This window comes from Poeciliopsis prolifica, unplaced genomic scaffold (genome assembly GCF_027474105.1).
Source record: "Poeciliopsis prolifica strain line A6 unplaced genomic scaffold, Auburn_PproV2 SCAFFOLD007, whole genome shotgun sequence".
Classification (NCBI taxonomy): domain Eukaryota; kingdom Metazoa; phylum Chordata; class Actinopteri; order Cyprinodontiformes; family Poeciliidae; genus Poeciliopsis; species Poeciliopsis prolifica.
The window spans coordinates 5,394,504-5,406,971 of record NW_026562382.1 but is presented as its reverse complement, the minus strand read 5'-3'; the positions used below and the strand labels follow the sequence as shown (position 1 = coordinate 5,406,971).

At 48.3% G+C, this 12,468-nt stretch overlaps 1 protein-coding gene across 4 annotated transcripts in view; it reads right to left on the bottom strand.

Annotated features, from left to right (window-relative positions):
* Positions 1–487: 487 nt before the first annotated feature.
* bcor (BCL6 corepressor) overlaps positions 488–12,468 on the bottom strand; it is a 42,260-nt gene continuing 30,279 nt past the window's right edge. For all 4 annotated transcript variants that reach the window (XM_055031564.1, XM_055031562.1, XM_055031561.1 and 1 more), the window contains 5 exons: positions 5,323–5,489; positions 4,402–4,547; positions 2,816–2,893; positions 1,763–1,916; positions 488–1,667 (listed from right to left, as the gene is read on the bottom strand). In XM_055031564.1, the coding sequence (XP_054887539.1) occupies positions 1,337–1,667; positions 1,763–1,916; positions 2,816–2,893; positions 4,402–4,547; positions 5,323–5,489 (876 nt within the window). In that variant the 3' untranslated portion in view covers positions 488–1,336. The remainder of the gene's footprint in view (positions 1,668–1,762; positions 1,917–2,815; positions 2,894–4,401; positions 4,548–5,322; positions 5,490–12,468) is intronic.

Genomic DNA, 12,468 nt, shown 5'->3' with positions numbered 1-12,468 from the left:
CGTCCAATGAACCCACGAGTCGGTCACAAAGCTCTTCAACTTCAAGGATTTCGGGGATTTTATTTATTTTTAAATTGTCCTACCAGTTTGGGTTTGTGGTACGAAATTTGAAACCTTAAGAAGTTTTCAACACAGACACAAAAAAAATTAAATTAATAAAGTAATTTGACATGGATTGTTGGGTCCAAATCAAAGGCTGTTAAACCTTTAACTCTGGACACCGGATTCTAATTTCCAATTAGTTTTTGGGCTCTGTCCACCAGGGGGCGCTGTGAGACCAACAGATTCCGCTTCTCGCCGCAGGAGAGGCGGCGGCGTTCTTTCAAGGCCGCGGCAAGAGCTTGCCAGGCGTCCATTTTCCAAGAGGGGGCACTATAGCACCGCGTTCACACCGCGGTCACATGCTGGGTAATTAGGCATGAAAAGCGGTTTTGACACGCATCAGAAGCTGACATCCGAGATTAATGAATGACACAAAAACCAGGAGTTTGGTTCAACTTGCAGTTTGTATATTTATTTTAAAGCAACTTCTTTTGTAAAATATAAATACAAATTATGGGATATTTTAATTACAAAGTTAAAACAAAACAAAAATAAATGAACACACTGAGGAAAAAGGCAAAAAGAAAAAAAAAAATGACCGTACTGCAGTAGCCTTCCCCGTTATATACAAGCTCTGTGCCACAGGGGGAATATCAACACCATCTTAAAACTTTATTATACAAACAGTTTTGCAGTTTCGAACGTTTAAATTACAGCCTGAAAGGAAAACTTAGAAGGAAAAAAAAAATTACAACAAAGTAGCCCCTGAGGCTCAAGCGAGCACTAAAGTTTGAGAACTAGGGGAGGGGAGAAAAAAATGGACATCATGTGCTTTCTATAAACACAAATATCAGACTGAACAGCACAGCCTCAGAACTATTCTGTACAATGAAACATGCACAGTGCGCTGTACATTCACACACTCCGTTCAGTTGCTGAAAGCACGACTGCTCAATAAAAAAAAAAAGCTTTTAGAGGAGCAGTGAGCAACATCACAAACGGGGAAAAAACAAAAGCTCTCCATATTATATATACTGTATATATTTATTTATACATATATTAATTTATAAAAATAAGACCATCATTAAGTCTCTTGAGTCAGAAATGTGTCGATCCTTAGTTAACGGAGAGAAATGCTTCCGTAGCCCAGTCAGCCGGTGGGTCAGTCTGTCTGTACAGTGCACCAGTGCTGGTCCGGGACCGGGCTGAAGCCGAGCGAACTAAGGGTCACGCTAAGGCATATCTGTAACCTCTGATTGGTTCTAAAGCAAACGCCACTCGGTGAGGAACAAGGTCAGGATGAGGCCAGCCTGCCCGCCGCCTTCATTTTGTCCTTGAGTTTGTCCGCGGGGTGGTCCCAGCGGTCGTCCAGACACTCCAGTGTTGAGCCCAGCAGAGCGGCCAGCTCCGCGCTGTCTTCCACCAGGTCCAGCAGGTCCTTGCTGTCTGGGTGGAAGCCCTCCAGCTCCTCCGGGCAGGAGAAGAGCTGCGACAGGGACGCCTGCCGGTAGAACTCGGCCTCGGCCACCGTCACGACCTCCATGTGGGGGAAGGCTTGTCGGAAGGCGCGGGCGGACATGCGCAGGCGCCGGAGCACGTCGGACAGCAGCAGCCAGTTTCTTGGTCTGAAAGAGGGGCGGGAGGGAGAAGTTGAGGAATGAGGGCGGGCGGAGGCTATAAAAAATAAGTAGTGATGTCTGCTTCCGAGATCAAAGCTCACCCCTGGGAGAGGGACACCTGGATGTTGTAGCACGGCAACAGAGGTCGGTCAGAGAACTCGAACTCAAACACCTCCCTTTTCTCGTCCTCGTCCTCGTTGTCTGGGCCGGGGGCGTCTGCCAGGATGTTGTAAACACCACCTTCTTCGCCAGATTCTGACACGCAAACAACAACACGAGTTAGCACCGTCATCATCGATCTCGTAAAGAAGCCGCCTTGATTAGAAAAGGTTTGCTGACAGAGCAAACGGTGTGTTCCTACGGCAAGAACCTTTCCCAGCTCCCACGGTAGTTTCTGCTGATGTTTGTGTCTATAAATTAAGCACCAAAGAGATTTTTTTTTTCATCTTTTTGTTTTTGGACTTCTAAATAATTTCAGATAGTTTTTAAAAATGCTATGGGAGAAATTGCTATTTTTTTGTTTGACAGCAATATTTAAACCCAGAAACTAATTTTAAACATGAGTTTATGTTAATAAGATCAGCCTAAATGTATTGATTGAATTAGTTCAATGAAGCATGGATCATCTGAGACTTCAAAGAGAGCAAACGTGGCGCTCAGATCAGTTTTAGGGACTTAAACATGTGGATAACTACCTCAGGTTCTTCAGAGATTTTAATTCTGTTTCACAGTGTAACTGCTGCCTTAGAAGACTGCATCTCAATAGATCAATCTTTCGATGAGTTTTCAAGTTACTCCGCATAAGTTGCAGAGTGTAATTGCTTTAAAACATTTGTCAGTTTTAGTGCTGAAAATTGTAGATTTTTATTTCCAACAACAGAAGCGTGTTTCTTTTGTCTCACACTCGATAGTCGAGTTCGCCCAGTTTTAGTTTGAAGTGACTTTACTCAGGTTGTAAACTGTAACTGCTGTACATCTGAGATGAGGGTTGGTCTAGTTTCAGAGTTTTGAGACAAAACTGAAGCAGCGACGTTCCTGCAGACAGAGTGGAAACGCACTCAACCCAAGGCCAGGGGGAGATTAAAGGTTCCTCACGGTAGAACTACACCGTTTTTAAGCATTACGGGACAGACAGAGCGCTGATCAGTACTCACCACACACAGCACTGCCATAGAACTCCCAATAAAGCCCTGGATCGTCATCTGAGCGGCCCTGAAGGTCAGCAAAATAATCTGTGGAGAGAGGAGAAGCCTGTTATTCAAGAGCCGGGCGCCTGGGGACAGGCAACAAGGCAAATACAATTGCCCTTGGAGACTACAGCAGACAAATGGATAAAGAGCACAGTAAAACAGAGGGGGAGAGGGAGTGTCGAGAGAGAGAAAGAAAGAGAGAGAGAGGGAGAGAGTGAAAAGAAAAACAAACAGAGAAATGTTTTGAGGTGGTGATGGTCAGAGGCCAGGGGCTGTACGGCGGGGGAGGAGAGCGACGGTCTCTGCTGGGTTAGAGCCGGCTCAGTTCAGAGCGGGGCCACAGACGGCTGCCAGGAATCAAACAAGAACCACACACAGTCGCTCGGAGCGAGAGCGCACACACACAGCAGAGAGAGAGAGAGAAACAAACAAGCAGAGGGAGCTGGATAAGCAACGCGGTGTGTATTCAGCACGCGCGCGTACATTTGCAGAGCGAGAGCCGGGCTCGGTGCCAGCTCTGAGGCGTGGGGCGTCTGGCGTGTGTTTGGAGGGATTAACGGCCTCCAGATGAGTGGGACCAGGTGGAGGGAGGGCGGCGCGCAGCTCGCTCCTTCTCCTCCAGCTCTGCCGACATCGATCCATCCCGTCGCCTCAAAATTCAACGCCGACAACGCCACCTGTCCGTTTTTCTTCCCCCCCCCCTCGCGCGACGGGTCGTAACTAGTTCGGCGCTCAGGCGGAGCGAGGCAGCTGAACATGATTTCATTTCCCTCTCCTCCCGCACACAGAGCCGTGTTGACTCAACTTAACTATAAACATCCAGACGAGCCCTCGCAACACACACACAAACTCCAAACACAGAGCGTGTCAGACTCCAGCGGGGCTGCCGTGCGAAACGACAGGCGCTCTCCAGCCAAAGCGAAGCCTTTTTTTTTTTTCCCCTTTGCACGTACGCCGAGCAAACACAGTGGCCGTTGCTAGGTAACCAGATAGAGGAGCCGAGAGGCGGCGGCAGCACGCACCCCGGCGAGCCGAGAATCCCTGTCTAACAGGTGGCCGAGGGAGGGAGAGGAGTGCGGAGCGGAGGAGGCGGGCGCCTGAGGGGAGATGAGATGACAGAGATGGACGTGTGGAGCTGCTGCTGCTCCGAGGTGGAAGAGGAGGATTTACAGAGAGGGAGTCCTGCCAGCAGGTTGAGCAGAGGTCAGAGCAGTGAAAGAACAGCAAACAGAGAGAGCAGGCATGGGGGGGGGCACTGGGAACAGAGTTGGTGACCAAGCTTTTAAACCGTTTACCCCCGGCCCTAACCCTGACGCCACTCTCCCGGGCTTCTTCTCTCAGCAGCCGAAATGACTATTATTCTCATTTAAATTAAACTAAAGGTGTTTGATTTCTGATCCCAGTCTGTTCAGACTAGAGAAGAAGAAAAAAGGTCCGGAAACAATGAGGTCAGTTTAGAAAAATGTCCACATACACATTGCGTGCTCCCTTTATCTTGGAACATTAATAACCTTACACTAGAGTTTTGTTTGAAAATGCAAACCACTCACCAGAGAGGAAACGCTCCATGCTGTCACTGCGGGTCATTTTCAGCAGGGTGCGGCCAGCATACGTGGCCAGAGTGGGGTCGGCTCCGTACGACAGCAGGACCCGCACCACGTCCAGGTGGTCGTTCTCCACAGCGTCGTGGATGGGTCTAAACACAATGATGCACAGGCGGAGGTTACACGGGATCAGAGGGGGTTTGGTGGGAAATTACAGCATGTGTCATTAATATTTATGCTCCTTCAGCCTGCCTTGTCCCCATAACATACACCTTATTTATTCCAGTTTAAAACTATTTAATCTGAAAATTACGTTTGCTTTTAATAAGCCCTGTCCTTTTCTGCATTTTGTCTTTACCCCACTTTACTCAGATACGCTTAAATATAACGAAGATGCAAAAATCCACTCTCTCATTTCCGATACCGATACAGATATCTGAGGTTTAGTATCGGCCGATGCCAATCCGATACAGAAAAACAGAGTCTGAATTTACTCAAAATGTTTATTTTTTTTAAAAACACAGACTGAGATGGACTGCATTACAAATTTACTTGATAACTCTGACCCAGTACAGCACCTGAAGGAGGAAAGACTTTAAAGGTTCATGACCTTTAACTTGTAGCTATAGCAACATTAAAATAATCTTAATCAAAATGTATGCAGCCAATGAAAGAGCCCAGTTAAAGTCTAGAGCTATATATAATTTGCCTATATACTCACCATCTACTCTGACAGAGCTACAGTTGTTTCAGAATAGGCACTGAAAACACTGAAGGGGAATGTGTGTGTGTGTGTGAGAGAGAGAGAGAGAGAGAGAGAGAGAGAGAGAGAGAGAGAGAGAGAGAGAGAGAGAGAGAGAGAGAGAGAGAGAGAGAGAGACAGAGAGAGAAAGAGAGAGAGAGGAAGCGTTTCTTTTTTTTATATACCTGGTCCCGTCCTGCGCGCTGCAGTTGATGTCGGCGCCATAATCCAGCAGATGTTGAACGATGCTGAGCCAGCCCCGGGCGCACGCCTCGTGGAGTGCGCAGTAGCCCGCGTAGTCTCTGTGGTTGACCTCGCAGACTCTGTTCTCCAGGCAGTACAGCACCACCTCCTGAGAGAGACGACAAAAAAAAAAAAAAAAGGTGAGCCGCTTTTCAGCGCGAGAGGGTGTTTACTCTACGCGTGATGACAAAGAATACACACGAGCAGACACAGCCTTTCCCCTTTACGGTTCCTGTGGGAGAGGAATGACGGGAGAGGAAGAACTGAGTGTGCTCTTGTGCCGGACAAACATACGCAGAGGCGCACAAACGCTCCATAATACCGGAGCTGGCGCCAAACGCATCGAGGAGCCCGAGAGTGACTCAACTGCGCTCTGCCTGCCAGATTCTGCTCACGCACGTACGAGTGTGTGTGTGTGTGTGTGTGGGTGTGTATGTGTGCGCGCGCGAGCGCTTGTGTTTGTGTGTGCAGCGTGATTGGGGCCCGGACGCCGTCGTGGCAGCCAGCTACAATGGCTGGGCTCCGAGCGCGGCATAATGGAAGCGGAACAAAGAGATTTGATGGAGGCGCTTAAGAGCTGGAAGCGTTTTCTCTGGTCTAAGGCTGTGACAGTTGGGCGTCCGGCGCTAAGTAGTCAGAATGGTCTTTATTGGACGGGAGCAGCGTCTGCCGCCATTAGGCAGAGAGGAAACGGAGAGACAGGAAGCTGCAGGGCAGCGTGTGGATACAAGGTCTGCTTGGGTCATTTCTACGCCGTTAACATGCAGCCTGCCGAGCTGCACATTCTTAAAGTGATTTCAATAAGCATAAATGCTGTTTTTTTTGTACTAGACATGTAAGTCATACATTAAACTCCCAAATTAAAGCTGAAAAAAAACTGAAGCAGATTTACAGGAATTTTGTCTGTTTTCCATGCAATCACAGATCCTCTCCACAAACCACTGAATATGCTTGCGCCAAAGACCAGCGTCTTTTTGTGCGCCGTGAAAGCGCAAACGCACTTATACGCAGCCACTGATTAGCTTAGGAGTTACAAATAAGTTGAGATGTTTTTTTTTTTTTTTTTGTTCTGTGAGGCAGAAACGTGCAGCTGGGACTGGCGGTGGGGAAAACGGAACCTCCTGCTGCTGCAGTAACAGCCGAGCTGTGCTGCTTCCTGAACAAATCCGTGTCGACTAAAAGGACAGATCGTGGTTCCCGCGAATTTTCCGCTGTGAAATGACAAGTTTCTCATAAGTTTTAACGCCTCTCTCATTATAAAAAAAAAAAAAAAACACCAGTCGTGAGACAACGAGCTGGATTCCTGTTCGGCGGTGGGGTGCTGGGTTGTTCCACTGATCTTTGTAGGCATCTGGATCAACTTAGCTCAGGTCAGTTTCAAAACCCGTAACAAACTGTTAGGGTTAAATCTGGAGCGGATTATTCAACAATAAACAGATTCTTTGAAGCACACTTTGTGAACTGTGACGCCTTTATATTGTTTGTGATAACTTAAAATAGAGGCTTAAGTACTCTGAACTACAAGTTTAAAGTAAAACCTTGATCCAGGAAGGTCTGCAGACCAAAAGCAGATCAATTACTCCTTTTTCATTTTTCTTTAATTTTGTTTTTTAAGTGAGTCCAAATGTGTGTGTCTTCTGTCAGTGTCTGCAACAATTGATAAAGAAAAACAAAAACAAAAAGAAAAGGTCTGACGTGAGAAATGAAGCAAAGGCCTTATCCAGACGTTAAACTTCATAAGATTTGGAAAACAATCAGAGAAAAATTTAAGACAGTTGGTAACCTAACGTTCATCTGATGTCATTTATAAAATAAAACAGTGAGAACTTTTTTATTTAGAGCAGATGAGTAAAAACAAAGAGCAAATTTGGTGGGGGTGACGGCTGTGAGCGGATTTAGTTTTCGGTGTTTTTTTTTTTTTAACTCACCTTGGAAATTTACACAAAGTACAGAAAAAGATGCGAAAATCCGACTATTTCTAAATGGCCTTCCTCCACACCCCCGCCGTGTTTCTGGATCCTAAAAAAAACGCTCCGTTATTAAATATTTATATATGCATGTGAATGCAAGGCTCGTTTATCCAGATGCATTCATACTCCGTTCTGCAAGCGGTCCTGTTGCCGTGGGGAGCCAAAGCGGCTCATCTGAACCTGGGTAGACGACACCAAGCCTCCATTTCTATGCTAATTCTGGCCAGCCATCTAAGTCCAAGTGTTTATCGCGCTGCCCCTCCCCACCCTTTCAGCGCTTGGAGGGTGGAAAAAAAAACGGTAGTTGAGAGAGAAAACGGGCCGATGGACGGGAGGGACGAGCAGAGGACGGAGGGGACGAGAGGCAGCGCAACCCGGCAGATGACAGATGAATGAATCCGTGGAGGAAATCTGCCGAGGCCGTCCTTTGGGGTCACAGCTGATAATAACAAGAGATGAAAGGGTGGGGTGTGTGTGCGTGTGTGTGCGTGTGTGTGAGGGGAGTGAAACCAGGGCGGGAAGATGATGCCGAAGAAGAAGAGATAGAAGTGGAAATCCGGAGTGGTAGAAAATAGTGAGCGAGTGAGAGTGAACGTGGAGAAACGAGGGGAGGGTGGGAAGACGCTCCAACTGGTTTTCTCTCGCTGCCAACACTCTGTTTGCCTGCTGGAGAGAGATTCAGGAGCGCTGTGCCGAAGCTCCCCTCTGGGGGATTCCACTCGCTCTATGCATGTGTTGTGTGTTGTGTGCGTGTGTGTGTGTGCGCAAGAGTGAGAGCAAGTGTTAGAGAGACTGACGGCTAGGGAGTGTTGATATGCAGCGTGCCAAAGTGTGTGTGTGTGTTTCTGTGCTGCTGACGCGTGTGGCTGTGGAGGAGGCGCAGCGCTAAACCTCCGGAGCCGTGTTTAATATCGCTGGGAGAGAGCGAGGAGCTTAGCACGAAAGCCCCGGCTTCCCGCCAGACGCGAGCACACACACACACACGCACACACACACACACACGCAAACACACACACACACACACTCCTCCGCAGTAAAACGAGACAAGCTCCCCCCCCACCTCCCCTCCGCTGCTTCCTCTATTCTCTTCTCTCGCGCTCCGTCCTCTAATCTCCCTCTCTAGAATGCTTCCCCGCGCTCCCCTGCAATCAATGCATCACTCAGACGTTTAACCCCTTCCGGCGCTGCCTGCGTTGGATGCGTGTCACATGTGTAGGTGATGCATGAGCGAATCTGCCAGACTGGAGTTTTCCGGCGAAAAGGAAAGTTGGTGCGTGCACGGAAAAGTGAAACGTGTGGGTGGGGTGAGGATTCAGTGCGACTGAAGGCGCTGCCGCTGCCGCCGCTGATGATGATCTCACAGTTAATTAATCTAACACTGAGCCACTCAGATTCTATTAACAAAGCTGAGAAGGAAAAGGGGAGAAAAGTGTGCGCGGAGGGGGGAGGGGAGCGGGGGTGCGTGGGGTGGTGGAGGGTGGGGAGGGAGAGAGAAAAGTCACCTCTGGCTGCCGTGATAAATGCCCTCCTTTTCAAGCAGTAATTTGCGCCACGTATTCCCCCTCATCCACATGCAAAACGAGTGATTCAAGGGGCCTAATATGAGTCACTGTCTGTTCTGGTGGCACGTCAGACAGCCACTGAGGCAAAAATAAAACAAAAAAACAAAAAGAAGTTGGTGAAAGCTCGGGATGACAGCTTGCTGACTGCTAAACCTGGTTGCTCGCCAACTTTCCAGCTCCCAGGTATAAGCCTGTTTGGACGTTTCCATGTCGACGCTCGGCAGCGACTTCGGGGTAATGAAAACGAAGCAAACACCAAAGTGGAGAAGAAACAAAAAAAAAATCCATTTAAGTTCTTTGAATGGCCTCTTGAGCCCGGCTCTGAAAACAAATTAATCTGTGCAGCCTCGTTGTTCAAAGGGCTTGCTTTAGTCCGAATAAAATCATTTGCAGGCTCGATTTTAAAAATAAAATTAAAAAAATAAGTCGATTATTAGTATCAGAGTCTTACTAATATTAAACCCCAGCACGTAAAAGTCAGTGAAATAAGGTGATGGCAGCAGAAGGCTTTTAAACAATCACTTTGCGGCTGCATTGTTAAAAATTCCCACCAGGAAACACAATTCCCAAAGGGATTTATGCTGTTACAGTCGCTTATCTGTAATACAGAAACATACAAAATTGTAATGAAATTGGAATGCCATATAGATATGAGGAAAACCCAAGTAAAAAAATAAATAAATGCTGTCCTATGATCTGGATAGACAGTGAAAGTGAGTAAAGGTCTTCCGTTGCAGCCAATTCCACGAGTACAGCTCTGGCTTGTCTGCAGCAGGACTGCCTTTAATCTGTGCAGTTCAAACATTCACATTTCTGTCTGCACATAAATAACTACAAGAGCCAAGGACCAGTCTGCACATGCAAACTACAAACACTGACGAAAAGGAAACTAGATGAGCATTGATTTAAGATGGAAAATGATCGGAATGGCTGTTGTCCAACTATAAATAGTCCCGAAATTTAGCAGCGGTGTTGTAGTGCGTGTTGCACCAAATATTGTCCCTTTTGTTGTTCTACTTCTCGCTGGAGTATAAAAAGCTGACAGCTTGTCATGGCTGGTTAAATTAGTTGGGCTATCTGCTCAGGGGTCCAGGCCGCTGAACACAAGCTGCTCATGTCGGAAATGGTAATGAGTGTTGCCCTTTAGCTTCTACTCACGACTGTATTTCTCACAACCCAAACACACTCATTTATATCTAAGCAGCTGTTTTTCGGGAGGGCCGGGGGGTTTCTGCCAGCCGGCCAGCAGTGTGCAGCAACAAGTGGGCGAGAGTCAAAGCTACCTGAGGAAACTCTCATCTATCTACACACTGAAAATGAGAGGTACGAATAATATGTTGGGTTTTGTTTTTCAGCAGTCGACTCTTTCGCAAAAACGCACAAAACATAAATTTAGACTGCTTTTCATCAGCTCTTGTTAGAGCGGAGGGGGGGGGGGGGTGTTCGAGTCAGCTCTCCTCTGAGCCGCTGAGCAAGTTAGTCACGGTCCCACAACAGTCGACACAGAGGGGGGATGGGAGTGGGCTGGGTAGGCTTCCCGGGCTCAATGCTGCGATGCAGCCATGACAAGCTGTCAGTGAAAGCAGCTGGCAGGGGGATTCAGGGCCAAAACAAACCAGGATGACCATGGGCTCTTTCGCGCATACGCACGAGAAGCTCCGAATTACTGCAAAAACAAGACTGGACTTCAGCAGAGGGTAGTTCCTTCAGTAGAAAACAGAAAACTAACGCGACCGCTGACGTGCTCACCATTTCAAAGGAACGACGTCTTACACCTATTTTCTGTTCAGACTATGCAGAGTTTCTCTCTGTGCGTCCTTTGATTTCTGAGACGTTGGTTTCATTGTTTTGGGGTTTTTTTAGCGATCGCACGCGCAGCTAGTATGATCCATGATTTACAGCAGCAGGTCAGAGAAGGGCTCGCCTTTGCCATCTGAGTGTTTTTTTTATTTTTTTTTATGACCGATTATATGTCAGAAGAGCAAAATTCGGTTTTCCTGAAAGTGCGGCAGTCTCATTTGCAGTGTGCAGTAACAGGTGGGGGAGGGGCAGAACCGGGTTATTACCTACACTCCATTCAGCAAGAGGGAACTTTCTTTAAAAATGCTTAAAACCTTTCTAACAGTAATGCAGTTGTATTTTATTTTAGATTCTAAAATATTAACTTTCTTAAAGCCTTCTTACGGCAGACTGTCCTCCATACTCCTTCAGATCAGACCATCTGCCGTCAATCGGATGACCTTTGAAGTAATTGCGCCTTTCGACACTAACCAAACCCCGCCACTGCGCAGACTTCCCTTCAAAGTTTCGCCGTCACAGAAAGCCGGTCCGACGGGGCGCTTCAGGTGAATCCGAACTTTTGTCTTCTGCTTGGATCGCATCGATCTGACAGCCGAGCTCTGAAGCGATTCACCGGAGGAGAATAAATGACAGATTGCACCTTTATCTGAGCCTTCAGCGGGCAGAGCTGAGGGGCCCCCGATCAGCGCCGCGAGAGGGATGAAGACATCCGCAGAATCTCTCCTCATTAGCATTTCAAATGCTCAGCGAGCGAGGCAGGCAGAGCGGCGAGAATAAAAGGCGAGCGAGAGAGCGAGGGAGGAAGGAAGGCAGAGAGAGTGGGCTTTCATGTGCAGAGGCACGGATTGCGAAACTAAATGAACATGAAATATGCACGGTGCCGGGAGGGGGGGGGGGGGGGGGGCTCGAGAGCTGCACTGAGCGCGCTGGGTTGACGCACGCACGCGCGACAATTCTTGCGTTCTGCTGCGTGTACAGGTTTTCACACAAAAGGGACGCCTGAGCCAACAAGCCCTGCTTCTCCATCCCCGCTTTTTTTTTTTTTAGTCCGCGTGCGTACGTCCGTGCACGGAGTTATTCTAAACGCTTAACGCGCAGCTCTGTGAGTCCATGTGTGCGCGCATGCGAGTTTGTGTGGGTGTGCGACAGCGACAGTGGCGGCGGCAGCAGCGAGCGCGGAGGAGAAGAGTCGTCTCTCCGTGTAGCATATGGAGAGGAACACGTCAGGGAAGTCTGTGCGTCTGCTTATTGGGTCAGAGCGGGTGTTTCTCTCCGCATATTTCCTTGCATGCTTCATAATCAGCATGTGAGCCGTGTCTGTGTGTGTGTGTGTGTGTGTGTGTGTGTGTGTGTGTGGTGTGTGTGTGTGTGTGTGTGTGTGTGTGTGTGTGTGTGTGCGCCTCCGTCTCGCAGGCCCTCGTATCTCTCTGCCTGCGTGTGATAAGCCCGGAGCTCGCGGCGCTAAAACACCAGTGAGAGACAAGCGCTCTGTGCAGCTACAGGCTTGCGAGTGTCTGCGTGGATGTGTGTGTGTGTGTGTGTGTAGGAAAGACAGAATGCATAAACTGGTGTGTGTCTCTGTATGCGCACTGTCTCTCTGTCTGTGTGTGTGTGTGTGTGTGTGTGTGTGTGTCTGTGTGTGTGTGTGTGCGCGCGCGCGTGTGTGTAAGCGTGTGCGTGGGAGCCCCAGGGGCCTGCCCCGGGCTTATCTCACACAGGCAGTGAGAGACGAGCTTCCTGAGCGAAGGGGGGGGGA